Source organism: Abramis brama, assembly GCF_963993115.1.
Source record: "Abramis brama genome assembly, chromosome: 7".
Lineage (NCBI taxonomy): Eukaryota > Metazoa > Chordata > Actinopteri > Cypriniformes > Leuciscidae > Abramis > Abramis brama.
Window position 1 is genome coordinate 22,161,183 of NC_139969.1, and position 24,840 is coordinate 22,186,022.

The 24,840-nt window shown below is 37.4% G+C and overlaps 2 protein-coding genes across 3 annotated transcripts in view; one reads left to right on the forward strand and one right to left on the reverse strand.

Moving 5' to 3' along the window:
* Window positions 1–526: 526 nt before the first annotated feature.
* Window positions 527–6,421, forward strand: pccb (propionyl-CoA carboxylase subunit beta). The gene is made up of 15 exons (XM_084120505.1): window positions 527–815; window positions 907–1,026; window positions 1,703–1,771; window positions 1,871–1,927; window positions 2,024–2,137; window positions 2,697–2,807; window positions 2,941–3,049; window positions 3,207–3,327; window positions 3,425–3,506; window positions 3,595–3,718; window positions 4,253–4,360; window positions 4,473–4,573; window positions 4,653–4,751; window positions 5,907–6,006; window positions 6,149–6,421. Exons 1-15 carry the CDS (start codon window positions 573–575, stop codon window positions 6,268–6,270), a joined length of 1,680 nt encoding a protein of 559 aa, XP_083976631.1. The 5' UTR covers window positions 527–572; the 3' UTR covers window positions 6,271–6,421.
* stag1a (STAG1 cohesin complex component a) overlaps window positions 6,420–24,840 on the reverse strand; it is a 46,135-nt gene continuing 27,714 nt past the window's right edge. Inside the window, exons 2-34 of one of the 2 annotated variants that reach the window (XR_014607195.1) lie at window positions 21,774–21,926; window positions 20,719–20,833; window positions 20,466–20,618; window positions 19,320–19,416; window positions 19,166–19,242; window positions 18,870–19,074; window positions 18,303–18,454; window positions 18,008–18,081; window positions 17,803–17,926; window positions 17,613–17,711; window positions 17,463–17,542; window positions 17,269–17,376; window positions 17,004–17,118; window positions 16,725–16,842; window positions 14,952–15,055; window positions 14,779–14,871; window positions 14,595–14,684; window positions 14,308–14,511; window positions 13,340–13,410; window positions 13,143–13,230; window positions 12,581–12,661; window positions 12,383–12,475; window positions 12,126–12,300; window positions 11,751–11,890; window positions 10,844–10,945; window positions 10,578–10,726; window positions 10,355–10,483; window positions 9,599–9,804; window positions 9,300–9,509; window positions 8,737–8,850; window positions 8,541–8,655; window positions 8,153–8,233; window positions 6,420–7,507 (exon numbers count right to left, since the gene is read on the reverse strand). Coding sequence is in view for 1 of the 2 variants with exons in the window: in XM_084120504.1 (XP_083976630.1) it covers window positions 7,484–7,507; window positions 8,153–8,233; window positions 8,541–8,655; window positions 8,737–8,850; window positions 9,300–9,471; window positions 9,599–9,804; window positions 10,355–10,483; window positions 10,578–10,726; window positions 10,844–10,945; window positions 11,751–11,890; window positions 12,126–12,300; window positions 12,383–12,475; window positions 12,581–12,661; window positions 13,143–13,230; window positions 13,340–13,410; window positions 14,308–14,511; window positions 14,595–14,684; window positions 14,779–14,871; window positions 14,952–15,055; window positions 16,725–16,842; window positions 17,004–17,118; window positions 17,269–17,376; window positions 17,463–17,542; window positions 17,613–17,711; window positions 17,803–17,926; window positions 18,008–18,081; window positions 18,303–18,454; window positions 18,870–19,074; window positions 19,166–19,242; window positions 19,320–19,416; window positions 20,466–20,618; window positions 20,719–20,833; window positions 21,774–21,802 (3,777 nt within the window). In the remaining variant the exon portion in view is untranslated. The remainder of the gene's footprint in view (window positions 7,508–8,152; window positions 8,234–8,540; window positions 8,656–8,736; window positions 8,851–9,299; window positions 9,510–9,598; window positions 9,805–10,354; window positions 10,484–10,577; window positions 10,727–10,843; window positions 10,946–11,750; window positions 11,891–12,125; window positions 12,301–12,382; window positions 12,476–12,580; window positions 12,662–13,142; window positions 13,231–13,339; window positions 13,411–14,307; window positions 14,512–14,594; window positions 14,685–14,778; window positions 14,872–14,951; window positions 15,056–16,724; window positions 16,843–17,003; window positions 17,119–17,268; window positions 17,377–17,462; window positions 17,543–17,612; window positions 17,712–17,802; window positions 17,927–18,007; window positions 18,082–18,302; window positions 18,455–18,869; window positions 19,075–19,165; window positions 19,243–19,319; window positions 19,417–20,465; window positions 20,619–20,718; window positions 20,834–21,773; window positions 21,927–24,840) is intronic. The other variant, XM_084120504.1, reaches the window with a different exon arrangement.

Below are 24,840 nucleotides of genomic sequence, written 5' to 3' on the forward strand. Positions count from 1 at the left end.
TTATACTAAAAAGAAAAAAAGTTTTTGTGAATGACATCCCTATTGAAGATCTTCTTCAAAAGTAGTATTTAATGAGGAATTAGGATCATCAAATCTTCAATGGTTTTAATGGTTTTACAGCAGAATTTTGCTTTTATTTTTTCCTTTGCTTAATAGGTAGCCTACAGAAAGACGATTCACCGAATAAGAGAAAAATAGAGATTTGCATATAGAGGGAGGTGTCCTTTACCTTTCACTTTTAAAATGCATTAAGGAATCTAGCCTTTATTCATCTTTATTTTTTTCAAATGCATTTAGGAATCTAACGTTACATTTGTTCAAATGCGATTCTCATTACCGCTGGGTAGCAGTTGGGAACTGTAGTTTATCATTGTTGACATTAATATGGACTACATCTATCAAGTTCGCCTAAAAACGCAGACCTCTGCAGTGATTGGCTCACTCACTCACGCCCTCTTAGCTAACCGAGTAGTAATTGGTTCTGAAAAGTAAGCGATTGTTGCTGATTGGCTGAAGACACCGATAGGGGTTTCCGACAGCGTCTGTCCTGCTGTGTCCTCAGTATAGCAGTGATGGCGACCTACACGTTAATGAGAAGTAGTCTGGGACTATTACATGGCCTAAAATGTTCTTTTAAAAGTGTAGGTCAGATTCCGTACGGCGCAGTCGCTGGAGCAATTACCCAATCGAAAGTACTGCAAAATGCAAGATGCTATTCTGTCGGTCATCTGTCTGTGCAGGAGAGAATTGAGGAGAAGCGAAATGCAGCGCTTATAGGAGGAGGGCAGCTGAGGGTAGCTGCACAGCACAAAAGGGTAAGTTATGAAAACCTTCTGCAGAATGAATGCAGTTGACATAAGTGAAAGCACAACAATCCGAGAAGAGCTGCGTAATGCCTGTGCGCAGGGTAAACTGACAGCGAGAGAGAGAGTGGAGCTCTTGCTGGACCAGGACTCGTTCGTGGAGTATGACATGTTTGTGGAGCATCGCTGTTCGGACTTCGGCATGGAGGCAGATCATAATAAGGTATGTCACCTCCACCTCGCAGGTCAAAGAAACTTCATACTGAATGCAGAAATATTCACATTTTTCCATGTCATAAGTTATGAAATAACAACAGCGTTCAATGTCTTTACTCTCGAGTGAATGCAAATGCAACATTGTGTCATTCTATGAAACGGACGCTTTTAAAATACCTTTAAACAACCTTTTAACCAAATATAAAGAGTTTTAAGTCAGTGCTTCTCAACCAGGGCCCCCACAATAAGCCATAAATTGTTTAAAATGAGTTAAATGAACATATTATTAATTAAAATACTACTCTAAAAATAAAATGCTACACTAAAAAAGATGTATGTCAACAAACTATTTTATTTATATTACAGACGTACATGCCAGCTGAGATATGAGGGCCTTTATTATTGTCTTGAAATTATAATGGTTTAAGTGTTAATACATTTCTAATAAATATACCTGTAATAAAAAAGGCCAGCTTTTATTGTTATATATTTCAAATGTTTTAAAACGTGCATATTTACTAATACAGTAAGGAGAAGAGATTTGGTGACAGCTCAAATTTCACGAAGAAATTTTTAGTTACGATTTGATGTCTATAACAGCACAGTAAATGTTAGCATCACCCATTGTTATTTTTAACACTTGTAGATGAAGGACACTAATGACACATGATCTTTGTTTTCAGTACCCAGGAGACAGTGTAGTGACCGGACAGGGAAGAATCAATGGAAGACTGGTCTATGTTTTCAGCCAGGTATGATACTAGCTTTTGACCATAGGTTTGCAACATTAAAATGTTTTATTTGAATCTCTCCATTCTCTTGTCATGAGTGAAATGCTCCTCTGTCCACAGGACTTCACCGTGTTCGGAGGGAGTTTATCTGGGGCTCATGCTCAGAAGATCTGCAAGGTGAGACTGGTCAGGTTTGGATCTGACTAAAGTCTTAAAAAAAATGCATAGGCACAATTCTGTCAAACAGTTAAATCACTGCGTTTTAATTCCTAGATCATGGACCAGGCTATGATGGTCGGAGCCCCAGTAATCGGTCTCAATGACTCTGGTGGAGCCCGCATTCAGGAAGGCGTCGAGTCCCTTGCAGGATATGCTGACATATTCTTGGTAAACTGAATAGCTGACCACAGCTATATATTTGATACATACACTACCATTCAAAAGTTTGGGCTTGATAATATATATTTTTTTACTGTTCTCTTATGCTCACCTAGGCTGCATTTATTTGATCAAAAATACAGTAAAACAGTAAAATTTTGAAATATTTCATATTTTAAAATGTAATATATTCCTGTGAAGGCGAAGCTGAATTTTCTGCATCATTACTTCAGTCTTCAGTGTCACATGATCCTTCAGAAATCAATCTAATATGGTGATTTTGCTGCTCAAGAAACATTTCTTATTATTATCAGTGTCAAAAACAGCTGCTTAATATTTTTGTTTGTCAGGTTTCTTTGATGAATAGAAAGTTCATGAGAACAGTGTTTATTTAAAAAAAAATTATTTTTTTTTGTAGCATAAATGTCTTTACTTCCACTTTTGATCAATTTAATGCCTCCTTGCTGAATAAAAATATGAATAAAAAAATCATACTGACCCCAAACGTTTGAATGGTAGCGGACATATATTCCAGGACTAACTCTGCACAATGGTATTTGCTCTTCAGCGGAATGTGATGGCCTCAGGTGTAGTTCCTCAGATCTCTCTCATCATGGGCCCGTGTGCAGGTGGTGCCGTGTACTCGCCTGCTCTGACAGACTTTACCTTCATGGTAAAGGTAAGAAAAGAAAAGTTTAGAGTATAAATGCATATTGCATTTGAATTCAGATTTATTGTGTATATTTAATTTTAGAATCAGGTCCCTGCTGGCACACCAATTTATAATGAAAAACTTGAACCTGTGTTTGCAGGACACCTCCTACCTTTTTATCACAGGCCCAGATGTGGTGAAATCTGTAACAAACGAGGATGTTACCCAGGAGGAGCTAGGTGGAGCAAAAACCCACACCACTGTGTCGGGTAGGTCTATCCATTTAGTCTGTGAATACATCAGAATGTGTTTTATCAAGTTGTTTTTGGCGTTTGAACAGTTTTTTTTAAAAGTATTTGTTCTCTAATCTGACTAAAGATTATCTTGGCTTTCTTGTAATATAAAGAGCTTTTTGTTTTCTTTCAGGTGTTGCTCATCGGGCCTTTGAGAATGACATTGATGCCCTTCTGAACTTGCGAGACTTTTTCAACTTTCTCCCACTGAGCAACAAAGATCCATCTCCAGTCATTGAGTGCCACGATCCTCGGTGAGAAACTGTTTTTGTAAAATAATTCTTTCTTTATCAACTTATCTTGACCAGCTTTTGTCAGTCTGCTGCTATCATGTCGATTTGTTTTCTTCAGCGACCGGCTGGTTCCTGGTTTGGACACTGTCGTTCCTTTTGAAACCACTAAAGCTTATGACATGCTGGACATCGTTCATGGTGTATGTGCATCTTTAGTGAACAAACAATTCAAAAAGTCATGCAAAAACTCATCAGGTAGTGCTTATGATTGTCACTTCACTCTTACAGATAGTAGACGAGAGAGAATTCTTTGAGATTATGCCCAGCTACGCCAAAAATATTGTGGTGGGATTTGCCAGGATGAATGGTCGGACTGTAGGCATAGTGGGAAACCAGCCAAAAGTGGCATCTGGTGGGTGATTCTTTTATTTTGTACTTTTATTTTATACTTTTATTCACACTTTAAATTGATCAAAAGTAAATTCTTTTACATTGTTAAAAAAAAAAAATTTGAACTATTTCAATTTCAATTCATCAAAAAATCCTGAAAAAAAATGACCATGGTTTCCGCAAAAATATTAAGTAGCACAATTGTTTTCAACAAATGTTTCTTGAGCAGCAAATCAACATATTAGAATGATTTCTGAATGATCATGTGACACTGAAGACTGGAGTAATGATGCTTAACATTCAGCTTTGCCATTACAGGAATAAATTACATTTTAAATTATATTACAAGAGAAAGCAGTTATTTGAAGTTGTAATAATATTTCACAATATTACTGTTTTACTACATTTTCAATCAAATAAATGCAGCCTTGGTGAGCAAAAGAGACTTCTTTTAAAACTTCTGAACAGTAGCGGATATTACATGTAAAATATTCTTACATATTATATAAACATACATTTCACATTATTTATGTCCTTTTTTTCTTGTATATTTTAGGCTGTTTGGACATAAATTCATCTGTTAAAGGGGCTCGCTTTGTTCGTTTCTGTGACGCCTTCAACATTCCCATCATCACATTTGTGGATGTGCCTGGATTCCTGCCAGGTGTCTGGAGACTTTATATTATCCTAACCTCGAAATCATTGTAGCCTAAATCGCCAACATGCATTTCCCTTTTTAAATAAAATACTGACAGAAACGTTCCGTGTTTCCACAGGCACAGCTCAAGAGTACGGAGGCATCATCAGACACGGAGCCAAACTGCTGTATGCTTTTGCCGAGGCCACAGTTCCAAAAATCACTGTCATCACTAGGAAGGTAGGAGGCAGAATGATGCTTGTGTGTGTGGATGGTTCTAACTAGCTTGTCTGCTGAATCCTGTGTGTCCTGTCTTCAGGCATATGGAGGTGCTTATGATGTGATGAGTTCCAAACATTTGAGAGGAGACGTCAACTATGCCTGGCCATCCGCTGAGGTCGCAGTGATGGGTGCAAAGGTAAAACTGAAGACTAATGAGCTGAAACAAGTGTCATGGCCAATGCACTTGCATAATAGGCATTGTGGGTGAATTATGGGGCTTTCCAGTGCATTTAAGAGCTTAAAGCCAAACCTACCATTGAGCTGTATTTAAATCTCAGGATGGCTAAATATTTTGTGGGCTATATATATATAAATAGATTTGTCCAAGAAGCTAGATTTAAGAAATTCTTTATCCTGTAACCAGTGCAGAGGAGTATCAGATGGACATGAGAGCGTTCAGAGAGCTTCAGCCCAGATATACTCTTACAGCAGCAATGATCACTATGCTTGGCTCTCTTTAGTGATTAAGCTGCTTGTGAATGTCCCTTCTACTCGTTTCATTTCTAAGCTGGAGGCTCAAGCTGTGAGTTGAGTAACAGGTGCTGCTGACTCAGAGTTTGGATAGCACAGATCATATCATATGTTGACTGTTTAAAGTACAAACTATAAATATTTCTGCTGGGTGTTCATTAGTGACGCTAAAGCAACAATGATGCTCATTGATATTCCTATAATGAATTAGCCATATAATATTATTTTTTTTGGGGGGGGCAGTAAGAGTTTAAGGATGCATTAAATTGATCAAAAGTGACTGTAAAGACATGTATGTTACAACATATTTCTATTTCAAATGAATTGAAAATAATAATTGAGACATATTATCAGTGGTATCTCCACAATATTTTGCTCACTGAATCAGTCAAAAGTTTGGAATAATTAAGATTTTATACGCTTTTAAAAAATATCTTATGCTCAACAGCATTTATTTGATCAAAAGACGATAAACAGTAATTGTGAAATATTAAAATTTATATTCATCAAAGAATCCACAAAAACTGTTTTTAACATTGATAAGAAATCTGTTTTTTTGCAGCAAATCAGCATATTAGAATAATTTCTGAAGGATCATGTGATGCTGACAAATTCAGCTTTGAATAAATTACATTTTTGAAATATATTACAACAGAAAACTATTGTTTTTACTGCATAGGTATTTCTTCGGCTCCAAATTTGACAATTGAATTTTTTAAAGATTCGTAATAACTGGACAAATCATGAAAATAGATGTGAATAAAGTGTGAAACCCTATATTTATGTAATGTGCTACATAATACATCATTTCATTTTTAAGGGTGCAGTTCAGATCATCTTCAGAGGAAAGGAGAATCAAGCCAAGGCTGAAGCTGAATATGTGGAGAAGTTTGCCAATCCCTTTCCCGCTGCTGTCAGAGGTGCACAGAACATTTTTATTATTAACAGACACAATATACATTAATCTTCACAGTACCAGTGAGGTTTGTCATCACTGCAATACATACAGATGTGCTCGGTTCTCCTGCTACATGTGTGTATAACATTGAATGTGTTTCACAGGCTTTGTGGATGATATCATTCAGCCCTCAACCACACGCAAGAGGATCTGTAGAGATCTGGAGGTGCTCGCCAGCAAGAAACAGACCAACCCCTGGAAAAAACACGCTAACATTCCCTTATAAATCTCAACACTAATTTTATAGCATTTCACAACTGTGGTTAGACTGGAGAGAATATCATGTTTTTACACATGGTTCCTTGTGCCTTATTCCCACTCGTATGCATTATGTCGTTATTTAAACATTCTCAAGTCAATAAAACACTCCCACGGTTCATGATTACATATTTATTTATTTTCTGAAAAAGTGAGTTTTCCATAAGTTCACTGAAGAAAAGTTTTAGAACAGTTTTCCATTAAAAGGGAAAGTGGTACATCATTTCTAGGTCGTACAAAAGAAAACCATTTTATATTGAAAATGTACAATTTACAGGTACACTAGCAAAACTAACCGGGGCTCAGGGTGGGGAGTAATGACGATCATGGGAAACTCGTGTTCTTGACAGTATAACATTTCACTTTATGAGAGCACAGGACCATAGAGCACTTCAACAGAGGCAATACTTGAACGGGCCTCGCTCAAACACGGCACAACAGCATCTGCTGTTTGATCCGGACAAGAGTAACTGATGAAAACCCTGCCGTATAGACATTTCACACAAATAAACCTCACCTAAATCTACTGGAAATAAAATACTGACCATTCAAATGTTTCTGAAAGCCAAAATACACAACATGTAACGCCCCCTTCAGGACAACTGTGTCACACACAGAGATTTTTTGGCTCTCTGACAATATTAACTGCATTTTTAACACTCTTTTCTCACCTTCCTTTGTCATTTACCATAATTATGCCTATTGAAAACTGTTAAGTGTTATTTATATGTAAATTAGACCGATTGAAGATTTACCAATGTTTAATACTGCTTTTTTTTGGTGGAAGAATAAGTTCGTTGACCTGATATTAAAAACAACTTCATAATCTAACTGTACAGGGCATCTACATAGTAGGATGGATAAACACAAATATGTACATCTTGAACATATGGGACCGTACATTCTTACATGATAGATCTGTACCATGATGTAAATCCCATCCAGTGCGATTCAGATGAGCTTATGAAGAACCTGTTTGACAGAACAATTCACCATATGTGACCTGATTGGACTGTTAAAATAATCTGTGGATGAATAAAAGCTTCTCTGTGACGTCTGATAAAAGAGTGGAGAGTTCGCTCCAGAATCACTCAACCTCATCACCAGTGCTTCCGCTCCTTTGTGAATGTCTCTTTCATGTCTCTTGATGGCAAAGCTCTTTTTCCAGCTGTTGTGGCACCTCAAAACATGGGCATCGTGAAACCCTGACAAAAAAAAAATATATATATATAATAATAATCAGGTGATAATTGGGACTGCATGATTTGGGGAAATTTTTCATTGTGCTTTTTCTGAGATAAATTGTGATTTAAAAAAGTTTTTTTGTCTGTAGGGCTGCACGATTTGGCAACATTTTGTGATTATATATCAGTGTGACTATATTATAAATCGAATAAATAATATATTATTATTACTAAATGATAATATTAAAATAAATATTACCATTGTAATATTTTGCTGTAAAATATAGTTCAGCTGTAAAATTGCAAAATTTCTTTGCTTTCAAATGTTAAACCTTAAAGCTTCTCTTTTGTTGACAACATATTTTTAAAAAACGATTCTCAATAGAAATTTGGGAAAATGGTTGGTTCGTTGCGTTTTCGAATGCACGTTACTGTGATGTGGCGCTCGCAGAGAAAGAATTTGTGTGGAGCGGCATTTACTTGCCGCTGAAAACATCGGATCATGGGAAACATGCTGTGCCATGCTGAAACGTGCATCATATATATTTATTTAGTTGAATTAAAGCCTTTGCGATTTGATAATCACACTAAGCCATAATGCAATGTTTGGTTTTATCTTGAAGAATAATGATTTGAAAGCTTTAGCAAATAGCGACTCGTTCTTACCGACTCGTCCTCAATCATGGCTGCAGAGTCAAAGAAGTCCGGTCTTAGCTCGGCTCTCTCCCGCCTGTTCCTGGATGGAGGCTGCACAGGATTTAAGACAATGTAATTAACACTTTTGTTTCTATATTTAATTACACAAGTATTCTGAGACACTTAGTAGTATCATCTATAAGTGCTGGGCAATGTAACTACACCATTATGGTGGAAAGAGAGTCTTTATCCACTGACGGTCATTTGTAAGCAAAATACAAATTGCTAATGTCTCATGATATAGATGATTTACCAGGGGTTAATTTTTGGAGGGCTCTTAGAAGTGTGAAGCGGACTTAAACATGTCCCTCGGGATAGTCTGTGTGTGTCATTGTGGAGTCATCAGCTTGAACCTTACCAGATCAATGACCATGGTGTCCTCAAATTCCTCACTCATGTCTTCCAGCTGTCCTCGAGACGACATCATGACATCCTCAAAGATGGGCTCTGCGTCGTCCTCCATGAGACCGCGTCTAGAGTAGAGAAATCAAAGTAACATTTACTACAGCACTTTCCTCCTTTGTTTAACATCCCACACGCGTTTCTCCACGTACACAGTCTGTCGTACTCCTCCGCTACGGGCCTTCATGTAGTTCATGGCTGTGCGTTCCTTCCTGTTGACCTCGTCCATCTTCTGCTGGCCAAGCCAGGACATCTGCATCTGAGGACTAATCAAGGGGAAAACCACATAATACTGTGGCACATACTAGTTGACATAAATCAAGTGTTGTTATTGTAAACTAAAATAATTTTTAAATATTAAAATGAGAAACAATGCTTTGGCAGCTAACTGAATTAGAATAATTTTAAGTAATAAATAAAGCTAAATAGAAATATTGATCAAATAATAAAAATTAAAAAGCACATAAGATGACAAACTTGCACTAAAATGTAAAACTCTTAAAACTAAAAAAATCGAAATAAAAGTTAATCAAAAAATATAATAGTATATAAATAATACTAAAATAACACTAAAAACAACATTAGATTCACAGCATGGCCAAAATGGTGGAATAACTTCATATTAATGCTCATGGTTTTAAAAATGAAATGGATGCGTTGCTTAAGTGTCTGCATTCTTTTAACCATGTAGTGTATTTTAAGATTGGTCACTTACTTATGAATATAGTCGGATTCAGACCCGGGCTCAGAGTCCTGGTCAGGGAGGAGTTCAGCAGCTTGTCGAGGGTTCTCTCGGAGCACGGTGGAGGTGAGCTGGGGTGTCTGCAGGGCTCCAGGGGTCTGTAGGGTGTCATTCCTCATCATCCAAGAGCCCTCCACACTCTCCTCTGCAGAACCACGACAGCACACACAAAACAGCCCATGACTGCTTACTTTTAGGCATCTTAGTCAACTGAACCAACCCACTGTTCTCCCGTCTTATACTAGTATGGTTACATCTACTGGCATCCTCACCCTCGATGCGTTTCTTGTGCAGGGGCGGACGGCCCTTCTTGCTTCGTATGGAGCCGGCTTTGCTGCTGCTGCTGCCGCTGGTGATGGACATGCGATCTTCATCTCCGCCCGTCAACAGAGAGTTCCTGTAGGAGATGAGCGGCAGCCAGATGTCCTCCCGTCTCTCCATCATCTGCTCTGTCATGAACTTTTCAAGATACGAGTGCCTGTATAGTCAAAGAGAAAACACAATGGCACAAACATATATACTATGTCAGGGGCACGGGAAGTGTTAATCAATTAATTAATCTAATTAATCAATTAATAACGAATTAATCGCATCGTAACATTAAAGTTTTAAGATCTTTTTTGCGTCTTTTGAATGGTTTAATAGCACTTGAATGAATGATAGCGTGATCATATACTGTTGCGCAGCCAAATATATACACACACACACATATTTCTCTCTTATTATTTATATAATTAATGAGTGCCTGTACAGGCAAAGAGAGAACACAAAAAAAACGACATGTATAATTAAAATAATATAAGAATTCTATATCTTTTATAGTTTTATACGTTTTTCTTTTTTAATACCTTATAATACAATGTTTCTATTCAGGTTCTCAAAGGTTCCATTCAATGAAAATTTTACTCAGTGAAAGATATGTTCTAATGCACAGTCAGAGTCTCTATTACTAAAAGCAAGGCAGCGCTCAAACATATAAGCATAAAAAAACAAACATTTTAAACAAAGCGCTCTTTAGACCAACTTACACTGTTTTCTTGTCTTGGCGAAGTAGTTTGGAAGAAAATTCACAGAGAACCTCAAGGAAGGCCAGATTCGGAGGGGGATACTCCGGTCCTTTAGGATTCTGATACTTAAAGGCAAACTCAATCCCATCTCTGAATACAGCAAAAATATTTGTGAGAGGTACAATAAAGAAGAGGTTTATTTGGTGTTTGATGAGTAATAATTCAAACATGAAACAGAAGTTACTTGTGCAGTGTGGCCACAGCTTCTCTGGTTTTGATCTGGTCCAAGCCAAAGGTGAGGGCAAATCGACGAGCCAATTCCTTAATGCCGCTCACATGAGATGAGGTCCTGTCTAAGTTAGGCCCCTGATCCTGGATCAGCTCATTAAAGAGCTGAAGAACAGAAATAACAACAGGATTATTACAATTATCATATGATTAAAATGATAATGCGAATATCATGTTCATCTTATGCCAGAATATCCCTCAAAATGGAAGCTGTCATCTCACCTGCTGTAAGCTCAGAATGAGTGTCTTGGCACACAGTATTTTGTCCGTCTGTCTGGTCTTACTTAGCGTCTCCTTGATGATGTCTCCATAATCGTTGTAGTACTGCAAGTAATTTACAAGTAGAGAAAGCAGAATGTTTGTTGGCGTAACAGTTTAAGTAATATATCTGTTCGCTGGAGCAGAGAACAGCAGACACCTTCACTTCATTTTCTATGGGAGGTGAGCAGCGTGGGGGGATTGTGGTTAACAAAACAGATGTTAAGAGATGTTCAACTTAACACTAGAACACTAGACAGCGGCAAATCAGTACAATAGGTTCTGTCAGGACCACTATCGTCGAATACGATTGACAATTAGCATATAGTTAAGATTGGCGGTATGGTTCTGTTCTGGGCAAGAACTCCCTGTGCATCCATGCAGCCTAGCATGGATAAGAGCAGGGAGAGCACAATAACCCCCCTTAGGGTAAACAGAACAGAACCAACATGAATGTATTGCAGATATCATTAATTAATTCTAATGTACAACATAATTAGAGAATTTTAGTCTGATTCAGGGCCAATCCTGACTGACGAGAGGAGCTGGGGATGGAGGAGGGTAATTATCTCCTGAGAAACGCGATAGCTGCTGATAATACTAAGATAAGGAGCTTATGTATACAGTGATAGGCGTCGTATTCCTATAGGTAGACGTGGATCAGCTGAGAGTCAGCTGATGCGAGCTTGACTAACGTGACCTGCCAGATCTGATGCTACGCTTGATTTTAATAAAAATTTTGAATGCTTTCATCATTGTGATTGGACAAAAGTATATGTATAATTTGGCGATGCAGAAATAAAAGACAACCCCACAAGATTTCTTCCACTCCAGTGGACACGTCAGGTAAGGTGATGACTGGCTGTCTTACCTTCATGTAGTGTTTGAAGATATCTGCAGCAGCTGGCATGTCTACTATATCATAAATGATGAGTTTACTGAAGGCAGCTAGAAGGTTCCTCCTCTTGTGTAAGGCCTCAATCTTGTTAGCTTCATCCTCCTCGTCACCCTCTATGAAAAAAAACATGAAAACGCATCAGCTAGACTTCAAAACATTATTGAAAAGCCTCTTACATCTGCACAGTATCTGACGGATATCCCATTGGATACATCCATCTTATTCACTGGGTCTCATTCACAAACTATACGCATGCACGTGCACACACACGTGCAAATGTTTTCCAACAAACACATTATATTTTGAATTTTTAATTTAACACATCATTAACACTGTCTGTAGGCTCACCTATGCTCTGATTCTCATCATCCTGGTCAATAAACACATGGTCTAGGATGAAGTTGAGCAGCTCGTTCTGTAGGGTGCTGTCTGGATTGAAGACCAGAGGTTGCAGACCCTCTCTGGCCCCTGTGGTGAGCTGGTGACTGAAGATCATCAGCAGGTCGCATAACAGCATGAACGCCTGGGCGGAAGAAAGGGGCAGGTGAATGACTCTTGCACAGGCACATCGCTCCTGAATGAAAGGATGAAGGTCTTTAGCTTACCTGCTCTTTAACTGGCGTGTTAACGTTTGATAAACACTGCTGGCACACAGCTAGAAAAGATTTGACAACCCTCCGTAATGCAAGAAGATCATCCTGAAATCGAACAGAAAAATTGTTTTTGGTTGAAAGCTGCAATAATCAGTTTGTATTCAAAACCACCTGCTAAATAATAAGGCATTAAATAGATGCCTCACAGACCTTGGATGGAGATCCCTCTGTGATTTTCACCAGCTGCCACAGCATAGAGTAATGAGAACACTGAAGAGCCTGCACTGCTATCTACAAACCACACAATGAAACACACTCAGCTTCAGGACATAACATGATCTACAGGAAATCTGCATTAGTCACCAGAAAATCTTCAATAACTGGGTGAATCTCACGGAGAGAGAGAAAAAATAAATCTAAAATCAAATGGGGAAAAAATCAGAAAATAGATAGATAGATAGATATTCTGAAATAAATCAATATTTAATGTGCAATTCTCCATACTCTAATAAAAAGCATCCATTTTTGAGACTGTTTTGTAAAATTTTGTAAATTACAGGCAACAAAAACTTCCACAATGTATAAATACTAAACACGATGTATAGATACTTAATTTAAATAAAATAATGCTGCTTTTTTATTACAGTACTGAGAACTACAGTACTGAGAACTGTTATGAAACTAATGTCATAATGCAATTAATTGTGTTGAAATGTAACGTTCTTGACAGGCTTTATGAGATTCCTCCATCTCATATCTGCAACAGACGCACCTGCTCTGGCATAGAGCCCTGCTCTATTCCCGTCCTTAGCAACCTGTAGCAGTTCCCAAACAAATCCCATCTGGTCAAGTCATGAGCACTGATGGAGAGATGAGAAGGACACATTGCTTGTTAATTAGCACTCAATGACTCCAAGTGGACAGAAGTAACTTTCGTTTTCACCGTAATTTAACAAGACAGCAGCGTACTTGTGAAAGGCTGTGAGTCTCTTTAGAGTGGAGAGAACGTTGTAGATGTCGTCGTCATCCGCCTCTTCCCCCTGTAAATGAGGCAGACATTCAGTTTGATCAGCGACCCTGACACAAATCTCAGAATCATACACGGTCGTTCACCAACTCTACTTCAGCTAATAACAGCCTCAGAGTTTTTAAAAGAGGGAATGATTTTGCGCACAAAAAGTATACTCGTTGCTTCATAACATTACGGTTCATCACTACATCATTACTCCATCACGGTAGTCACAAGGACTATTTTAACGATGTCTTTACTACCTTTCTTGGCCTGAAAGTGGTAATAATGTTGCAGTCTATGAAGGGACAGAAAACTCTCGGATTTCATCAAAAATATCTTAATTTGTGTTCCGAAGATGGACGAAGGTCTCACGGTTTTGGAACGATATGAGGGTGAGTAATTAATGACAGAAATTTCATTTTTGGGTGAACTAATCCTTCAACCACCAAAAATGGTACAAAAAAAACATCAAAAAGCCCCATAAAAGTAGTCTATATATAAGACTCATGATTTTTACCAAGGTTTCTGAAGCCATACATGTTGAAATTCGAGTTGATCGGTCAAATTTGTGAACTGGATCATAGCCAGCTCAAAAAAGCTGTTGAGTTCAACTCACTGAATTGCTCATTTGGTTGCAGTGAATAATCGGTGAATAATGAAAAAAATTCAGTCCGTTCCTCACACAAAGCCATCATATTATTTATGACACATTTTTGATGCACTTTTCAGCTGTCGTCACTACACTATGAACCACTGCTGTATGGAAAAGAGCTGCAATTTAAAAAAATAACAGCATAAAAGTTTCGGATGACATGAGGCTGATTAAATAACGTCAGATTTGTAATTTTTCTGATTATCTTTTGTAACTGAATTAATTCTTTAACAATCTCTCTAAATCTGTCCATCACCTCCACAGAGCCCTCACCGCCTGCAGCAGCTCTTCCACCGAGTGGTTGAAGCGGTCGGTTAGTTCATCGATGAGCTGACTGCGGGCGATGTCAACGCGGTTCATGATGGTGTACTCCTCACTGCACAGGATACTGTAGGTCTTACTGCAGGCCTCCAGCACCTCCGTGTCCGTGTGCTTCTCCACCACAAACTTGATCTGCTTGAGCAATGCGTCCAAGTGCTGGAACATTCAAATTCAGTCTATCAGCTAACGGGGAATGAAATTCCAGCGTTCATTGAGATCCAGCTGGAGAAACAGCCTACCTTCTCCATTCTCCCAGCACTGTACACATCCAGGTCAAAGTATTGCGGGATCTGTAGGAGGTTGGCTACTTTCTCTGCATCTGTCTGGTACTGTGAGTGGAAAACGTGTTTATCAGCATATGAATGAGCCGTTTATGATGAAAACAGAAGACTTTTCGTGAAAACAGAAGACTTTTCATCCTACTTTTGAGAGTAACATGGGAAGAGCCATGATGAAGTGCTCTGTTAATTTGTTTTTGTCATCAATCTGCATCTTCCTTTCCTTCGCAGTCAAGACCTATACAACAAGACAGACTAAACTAAACACTGATGGCAAAAATGGTTTATAATAAAATGCTTGTGAGATAAAGGTCTTACCCTCTTCCCAGTCCCTCTCCCCACAGGAGGATGGGCCTCAGCAGCCTGACGAATAGTACAGACAGTAAGCTCGATCAGCGAACCCTCCTGCCTGTCTGACAACACTGAAGACAAACAGAGAATCAGAGAGATAGAGCCGTGCTTATGGTGCACATGCACATATTTGGCGATTTAGGAGAATATAAGGGTAGATATGTGCATTTTACACAGACACGAAACATGGCTCCGAAATAGGAGAGATAATATGGATGATGGGCACCTTTAACTCTAGTGAATATTTCTCAGGGTGAGTGAGTTTATTTTTCAAAGTGATTTTTTGCATCAACATACACTACCATTCAAATGATTAGGGTCTGTAAAAATGTTTTAATATTTTCAAAAGAAGTCTCTTATGCTCATTGCTCACCAAGGATAAAATACAGTAAAAACAGTGAGGTTAACAATGTTAAAATAGTTCAAATAAACTTTTTTATATTTTATTATATTTCAAAATATTGTGATGGCAAAGCTGAATTTTCAGCATCAATACTCTAGTCTTCAGTGTCACATGATCCTTCAGAAATCATTTTAATATGTTGATTTGGTGTTCAAGAAACATTTATTATTACTATCAATGTCAAAAACAGTTGTGCTGCTATAATATTTTTGACACTTTTTTTAAGGATTCTTTGATGAATAACAAGTTCAATTTAATGCATCCTTGCTAAATAAAAGTATTAATTTATTTAAAAAAATTACATTTTGAAAGGTAGTGTATATCATCAAATTTCAGCTTCAAAAAAGCCAAGAAGAGAACATTTACTGCCTAGTTAAAAAAGATAGAGTTCATGAAACATGTAGCTTAGCATGTTTTCACACTACACAGTGTAAGTCGTCACAATGGAACGTGTCATTATCTGTAAAGCCAATAATTAATAGGATGTTTAAATTTAAACAGTGAACCAATTATGTAACATAAAACAAATAATGACAAGAGTTTTGAACTGTCTTTAAAACCAACATAAACAGTAGGCACGTTTCCATTACAGATTTGCGCAAAACTTTTGCGATTTTTTCTAAATGTCGACAAAAAACTATTGCGAAATGACGGCGTTTCCATTAACCAATGTTATGCAACTAAAACTTAATTTTTTCCTCTCGCGATAAGTAAAATCATTCCAAAAACCATGGTAACGGACGTTGGTGTGCTTATGTACTATATCCCAGCCACTGCACTAGCCATTATTATTAATCGAAGGAGATGTATGTGTGTTTTCAAAGCATTAATGGTAAGGAACGACCCTTATTATACTTGAGTGGCACATATGAGGAGTTTCTGGGTGTTTCTCCCTCCTATCTGCTTCGAGGTCTTGATTGTGGCAATTATTTGAGGTTTAGAATCCATTATTCCTGTAACTCTTTGGTCTTATATGAATTTAATAAAGAACTCTGTCTTGTATTCTGTTGAAACATACCACGTCATCTACGTCAGAATATTTCTTTTTCGAATTGCCTGAAAAACCACCTCATGCGAGCGTAAAAACGTTTTTTTTTTTTGTGATAAATGGGAGTTTTTGCGAAATGTATGTGATTCCATTGGGCGTATTTTCAATTCGCAATTTGAATTTGCGCAATTTGAAGGGTAATGGAAACGTGGCTAGTTAGACTTTCATTTGAAAACGCAAAGGTTTTTGGGATGAAGCCTTTTATGACAACTAGCCCTACTCTCTACTATGCTTTCAATCTACTATGATCTACTATGTGCAGTAGTGAAACCCCTCTCAGGTACCGTACCCTCCTCGCCCTGCACTGGCTCCTCCAGCAGCAGTTCGGTCATGCACTCCCAGTCCTTCAACAGCTCCTGAGAGCTCTCCCACAAACTGTCCACTAGATAGGCAGCATGTTCATGCAGCTGGAAACACAAAACACACGTACACCGTGTGAGCTCTGATACAAGAGATTCTGACCAATATAAACTAAACTAGCTGAATTCTAGTGACACCTCAGGAGACAAATATTGTGTTAACCAATCATAATTCATCATAAGCAGCTGATCATCAGGTGTGGCCTTACCTCACTCTCCAGAAAGAAGAGCACTAGCATGCGAATGAGGTTTCCGTTTGGGCTGCTCCTGCCCCTGCGTTTAGCCAGAGCCTCCTCCGCCTGAGGATCATGTCTGCTGAACAACCTACACATGACGCAGCATAGAAAGAGGACACAAAAATAAAATAATACATACTAATTAAATTTAAAATGAAATAAAATAAAACATTAAATAAATAAATAATCAGACAAAAGCCAAGTTTATTTTACAGAGAAAGTACGCAAGCTGGCTCACTTTCGATGTAGAAAATCCCCAGCAGCCACTGCCACAGGCCTGTGAGCGGAGTACACCAGATGATAGACATTCTCACAGTCTTCATTAGACAGCGCGTCCTCGCTACCCCTGAACAAATGAAGAACATTGAATGGAGGAAAGCATCCAGACTGCAGTTATGTTCAGCATTTGATATCATCTTGAGCTTCACTCACTGAAGGATTAGTGTGACCAGTCTAATGGCTTCCACAGCCACATCATACTCTTTATCCAGCGTCATAGACACGATCCGATCCTGTGAAGAGATTGTATCGTCATAAAGACATTCAGAGTATTGAAATACCTCTCCTGAACTGCGTTCTTACCTTGAAGCGGTTTGTGAAGAGCTCGAGTTTTGGAAACAGTTCACGGTTTGTGTAGAGGTTTTGTAAGGCTTTCAAACACTTCAAGCGTACTTCACCTTGCTTGAAATGGAGAATGCTGATGTTAATACACAGAAAATGAAGTATTACAGGGGCAAAAGTGCTGCTCTTTGTGTGTTCGGATATGGCGTACCCGGTCGTGTAACGTCCAGCCCACGTACTTCAGGTAGCTGTCGTTCAGGAAGGCATCGCTGTACATTTTCATCCACACACCGATTTCCTCTATACAAATCGCTCTGATTTCAGCTATTGCATCTCTGCCAGTCACACAGAAGATGAGATCAGACACTCACAGCTACATGAACGCTATTATTGTGAGAAGATACAACTTTGATCACCTATAACGATGAACAAAGATTCCCTTGAAGATCGAGTTCATCATGTTTTCGATTTCATCTTGGTTTTCTTGAAGCTGGTGAGAAAGTTTGTTCATATGAGCAAATGATCAGCAGGGACCATATATTGACACAATCTGACTTTTCACATTTTCTGTCTTCATTTAAATTCTGTGGAAGATCTTTCTCTGAAGTTCTGTGCGTTGGATTTCATGTGGACCTGGTTATAATCTAACAGTCTACAAAAAAGGAATAAGGGTTTATAAATGAAAAGACAGGAGAGCTTAAGGTGTAATACCTCTTTCCTCTTATGGAGTAGGAGTTCAAGCTTCTCGGTGGCTCTCTTTCCCGCCATTTTGTTGCGTTCAGCTTCGTACTGTCTCTGTGTGTTGTCCTGGTTAATGCTCAGGTTCAGAGCCACGTTCACCAGAGCTGTCATGAGCTTCATGGCTGAGGACAGGTGTGCAAACTCATTTTTTAAAAATATTTCTCTCTACTTCAGTTGTCTTAGGCCACTTTCACACTGTTGTTTTTATGGAACCCGTTAAATATGACTAGACCTATTTAACATTTATTATTATTAAAATATTTTTATTTCATTAAATTACAAAAATTAAACCAATTAAGAAATATATAGCTATAGTATTAATACTGTTGAACTAAAATAAAAAAACACATATTTAATAATAATAACAATAATAATATCATCTATCTTTCAGAGCAACAATAAAATGAGTAAAATACTAATATTCATGGCTGTCTTCATTTCCTTGTTCAGATTCTTAAATCATAGAACTTTTATTTTGGCAGAATTTTTTGTTGAAAACAGATTTATAATTGCTTCTAATTACAAATTTGGGTTTACCTGCTAGAGTGCTTGTGTGTCTGAAGGCTCGGACCTGTGAGTCCGACAGACCCGTGAGCAAAGAAATGACCGTGTCCATCATGTACTCATCGTATATGATGCTGTACTGGCACTGACGGATCAGGACGCAGATGAACTCACAGAAGTTGTAGCGAAACTTCTTCCACAAAGGGCCAGAAATGGTCAAGGGGTAATCGCCACTGTCCTGCATTAAAACACAAACAATGACCTACTCAGACTGGAGTTCAAAGGTCGTTCGACTACACTAGCTTCTGTAAATCCAGCAGAAAGGGTACCTCGTCAAACTCTTCTGTCATTTTGCGGATGATTTCAGCATTCTGCATGTTGCGAAACATTTCGATTCTAACAGTGCCTGAAATGAAGGATGATCAGTAATCACTATTATGAATGAATAATATATCATTATTATATAACATAAGTTATTCGTACCTTTACAACCAGAGCACTGGATGAAGAAGTTGATAAGGTCCAAAAGTGCTATATCTCTGTCCTGCTTGTACGACTCGATCCAGTCATCAACGACTGACTGAAAGATTTAGGGACAGCTGTGTCACCATTTACATAAACACAGCGGACGAGCTGCTAAACACTTGCTTATTTAGCAGAACAACTGGCTTAAGTGAGTCTGACATGGAGGTTGTAATAACTGCACACCTCCAGCTGTTACATATCCAGCATCTGCTCCTGATCTGAAACATTTGGAGAACAGCTATACATTTCACTCTTCATTTAACACTGAAAAATTACACACGGTTTAATATTTTATAGTTATAGTTGTTAAATTAATGTGCTAATGCATGCAATTAATTATACACTACTGTTAAAAAGTTTGGGTATTTCATGCTCATTTAAATAATTACAATTTCAAACAAATGTTTTCTATTTAAATAATACTATAAAATGTGATTTATTCCTGTGATGAAAAGCTGAATTTTCAGCAGAAATTATTTCAGTCTTTAGTGTCACATGATCCTTCATAAATCATTCTAATATGCTGATTCGGTAATAAAAACATTTATTATTATTACGAATGTTTAAAACAGTTGTGCTGCTTAATATTTTGTGGAAACTATAATACATTTGTTTTTGGATGAACAGAAAATACAAAAGAACAGCATTTATTTTAAAAAGAAATCTTGTAACATTACAAAATGTCTTTACTGTAACTTTTCATCAATTAAATGTAGCTTTGCTGAATAAAATGAGTAATATCTTTAAAAAAAATAACTATTCAATAGTAGTGTACAAGTTTAACACAATTACATTATTTAACACTGTAAACAAATGTATCTAATTTGACAGTATAATTCATTCTGTTCTGTGTGATTTCTATAAACTAACTAAAACCGTTCAAATCTCGAGCACGGAGCATACTTTACTCAGTAAATAATGAAAGACATTTATTATGTATAATTTATTTATAAATCAAACCCAGATGGGATATTTAAAAAAAGTCATTTGCATTCTTTGTGAGGTGAAATGTAATCATAACTCATTAGACATGAGGCACCTAAAACCAGTTTAAGCTCATTTGCATGTTGATCAGTTTTCTCTTATAATTAAAGAGTTTTAAACCTGCATAGCGCTCTTTCCCTGTTTGACCACTTCAAACAGAGTAACGGGATCCCCCTCTCCATTCTGCGGAGCCATTCCATTGGCCTTCCGCCCCCGTGGGGCTCCCATTAAGCCCTTTTCTGATGGTGACTTCCGAGGCTTCTTGTTGGGTGCCTGGAGTCAGGGGGAATAAAAATGCTAAGTTGCATAAAATGCTAAATATATTAATTTTTTCTGTGGTAAGTCAAGAAAACAGCTTTTGTGTGAGGCATACAGGTGGTCTGGCAGGCCTTCCTCTCTTCTTCTTGGTCTTTCCATCTCCAGGGTCATCCAGCTCACTCATGCTCATACTGAGACTCACTGTGTCCTGACCCGACTCACCGGAGTCCCTGTGAGAACAACACACCATGAACTCTGAACATATGAGTCATGAAATGAAATAGTCTTTGTGTCCACATCTGATGCAAAATTCTGCTATTAAGTTTTGCAAGCTTAATTCTAATAATGAATTTAATATTAATTAAATATAAATCAATTAAAAATACCCCTTCATGATGGTATATTTTTGTATTAGAATGTCAGTACAGCCAATCAGCAAAATTATCTTTAAAATACTTTTAGAAAAAAATTGAAATTGATTCAAAAAGATCAATTGTGATTATTTTGAATTAAAACCGGATAATTAATTTGAGTCTGTGAGTTTTGATCCTGTCACACCACTTATTTACCTTCATAACAATAGTGAACTGTCACTTTAAATTACATAATGAAAATGCAATTACATAATTTGAGTCTTTAGAGGTGCCAAGTTCAAAAGTTACCCTCTCATTTAACTCTCATTCCCCCGGACTAGACTAGAATGCATGTTTGAGCTGTTTTATCTGAAAGCAAATTGCACTGACATGTCATAAAATATGTCAGTGCCATTGTTTTGTCTCAAGATGCACACCAGTAATGTTTTTTTTATAAGGCACGTTTATAAAAGCTACTGAAATGCCCTAACTGAACTAAGGCTTAATTCTGGTTTAATCTAAGCCCTGTCTATGAAACCGGGCCATTATATTTTGTTTTTAAGCTTAAAAAGATTAGTCAAGCATAAAATATTCACTGAATCACATAAAATAAACAGAAACATATATATATTATAGTTTTAGATGGCACATCACAATTTATTAACACTTAAAACGTTGTTGGTCAGACACAATGTTTTAGGCTAAATGTTTCCGAAATTTACTATTTGAGAAAGAGAAATCATTGTAGCTGAACATGTACTTTAGTTGTAGCTGAAGTGAACTCCAGTGTTTGAGTGTAAATGAAGTGGGGACTTACTGTAGCACTGGCAGCTCTGAGGTGATCATGATGATGGAGGGGCAGGTCTGGCGTGTTACAGGTCTGGCGTGTGTGTGTGTAGTGCTCTGCTGAGATGAGCTCTTTCAGTGTGCTTTAGGTGCTGATGACAGTATTAACACTGCAACTCTGAGCCTGCAGGAGACAGAAGGAAAAAAAGCCTCAAACATCTGTTTGTTAAAGCAGATCTTTAGGCACTAGAAAAACATGCACTTTATTTATAAAATATTATTTCACCAACAAGATCTAGATTCCATAATTCATGACTTTATACAAAGGAAATATTTCTCATTTAAAAATGAGTGATTGATTTATATTCCATAAAAACTTAAATACTGTGAATAATGCTACTTAAACACTATTTTATTGATGTCAAAGCCATGAACTTGACACATTGTTCAGGGTTTGTAACCTTGCAGAACTTCTATAAGAGTTGTAATATGGACATGAAGTAAAATTAAGGCTAAACAGCGACACCAACTGGTCATTTGATGAACTGCAGCAGCACATCATTAACAGAGGTGTCAATCTACAGCCACAGGGAAGAGCTATACACATGTATTCTGCTTCAAATAAATAAAACTAAAAAATTAAAATCCATATTTGATATAATTGTATGAATTCTCTTTTCTAATAAAATTAACAGTTTGATCTTTTTAAAGGGATAAATATTAAATTCATTTGTCACTGACTGGGCAAAAGTGAATTAAACCGATTTATTTAGCATGAAGCTTTCGCCTCACAAAAGCAACAGAAGCCTAAAAGGTTCTGTCTGATTGTTAATACAAAATAATAAGCATTTCATTTAAAACATCAGTTAACCAGTAAAAGATTACATTTTTGTGTGAATGTGCATGTTGTTCTGACTAAAGTTAACTATCACCACTAGGGGCAGTATGAGCCATAAAGTACTTGACCTTTAATGATTCTTTGATGGCATAACAAAATGTGTTTATGGAGAATTTCCAAACATATAAAAAATTTAATTAATGTTCAGTTGGCTGTAAGAGACAGTACTGATCATAAACACACTTTTAGACTGAGTTTTCTCTCACTAACAGAATGCTGAACTCCAGAGGATGTAAAGCACTTCTTGGGCAACAGTAGGGGGCAGGCTAAGAAAGTTTTCATTAAAATGTTCTTCACTAATGCTCAGATGAGGAAATGCACACGAGTTTGATTCACACCATAATACTCTCTTTAGTTTGCCATATCTCTCTCCCTTTGATGCAGAAAACTCTCACAGTTATGCAAAAGGAAAACCAGGCCGTGCCAATGATTTACAGAGAGATATGTACTCTAAGAAAGGTGAAATGTCACAATGGAAAAGAAAGTGAAATGGCATAAATCAAGATATTCATCCCGACCATCACTATATGATGAGTTTAAACAAACCTCATTGAAACATGCACTACAGGATGGGGATGTGAGTGTAAAGTGGTGTAAAGATGAGGTGAATATTATCCTCTTTTGACTGCCACTAGATGGCTGTACGCTGTAGGTGTCCTGGAGAACTCGGTTTTACAGGTGCGAGTCTGCAGTGAAGTTAAACTGAGTAACTGTCAGGACACAAGGACAAAAACTCTTGTGTAGAGAGGCAAAGCTATGCATTATGTGAGCTTTAACAAGAAAAAAGCAGTATAGATGTAGGTAAAAGAGTGTAGGAAAACTATCTGGTTGATATTTGACCCTGTAACCTCGTCCTCAGTGGCGTTGTGAACACATGGGAGCGCTCTAAATATGACCTCCCTTCCCCCACTGCCGTTAAACGCTCACCACACAGCCACATTACACCTCGCTGACACCACCGTAACACTGAGACAACAACACACACGTGTCTGAAAATAAACAGGCATTGAGGTGAAAATGCCACTGTTTTTTTTTAAACCCTGTAGTTAATTCCACTTTTAATTCCCGTATTCTTCATAATTTCCGTTATGTAACATTAGATTTCACAGTATTCAATTCTAGGCCAATCTAGTAATGGGTTTTATAGATAGGTTGTAGAAGAACACATGCCACCATAAAGGTGAAAGTATATTGCATATTGTAATTGAAAGGGACAGCAATGATTCATCATGAAAACTGACTTTTTTCTCCTCAACTTGTACATATGGAACACTGATGAAAAAAAGCTACAATTTTAATGTTCTCATTTTAATTTCATTAGTTATTTTTCAGATATGGTTTACTGTTGTACAGCTTTTATTTTTAGTGTTTTTTTTAGCATTTAAATTTAGATTATGTTAATAGAACAAAATTTATATAGTTTTAAGAATGACAGCAGCTCTTCTCGGAAGTTTGGAAGACCCCATAGTAGGCCCGGGCTCCTGGTTAAAATCCACTGTTTTCGGGACTGTTTACATGACACTGTTTTCGAATAAAAACAGAAAACTTTTTATGCATTTTGGCCGTTCATTTACATGACAATGGCGTTTTAAGGGCTGGAAAATGTAAACCTTTGAAAACAATACCGTTATTGTCTCTAAACTACAAAACGCAAATGTTCAGTCTATAGCCGCGTAGTTTTTCTTTACAAAGCGACATCGCCATCTACTGGCCTGGCATGTACAATACGTTGCTTCTGGTCGTTTTCACAGATCCGTGTGAACGGGGATCGTTTTGACATTGTTGTCATCTGTACACGGAAAACGCAAAGGAAAAACATTTTCATTAAACATACCCTTAGAGTCTACACACAAACACAACACGTTCTTCCGCATACACATTGTTAAGGCAAGATGAAGTCCAACTGAATGGAGGCATATTGAGGTGTCTTAAACTAGAGCTACATGATTCTGGATAAATTGAGAATCACAATTTATTTATTTTTTAAATAGAGATCAATATTCTCAGATCATGAATTATTGTAAAACAGAAATAAAGATACCGTGTGGTTGAAAAGTGTGAAGCTGTTTCATACTTCAAGACAACCAACGCTGATTTAAATGTTAGCTGTGATCGCCCTTATCAAAAGTTTAATAGACAAAGCCGAATCGCTGACATTTAGATAGTTTGAATAGAAATTGCGACCTTTTAATGATTAATC

Bases quoted from the DNA above. Each gene is read 5' to 3' on its own strand.
- pccb (XM_084120505.1), top strand. From the start codon at position 573: ATGGCGACCTACACGTTAATGAGAAGTAGTCTGGGACTATTACATGGC. The intron at 2,138-2,696 runs GTAAACTGAATA...TTTGCTCTTCAG, and splicing joins GATATGCTGACATATTCTTG to CGGAATGTGATGGCCTCAGG. The intron at 3,050-3,206 runs GTAGGTCTATCC...GTTTTCTTTCAG, and splicing joins AACCCACACCACTGTGTCGG to GTGTTGCTCATCGGGCCTTT.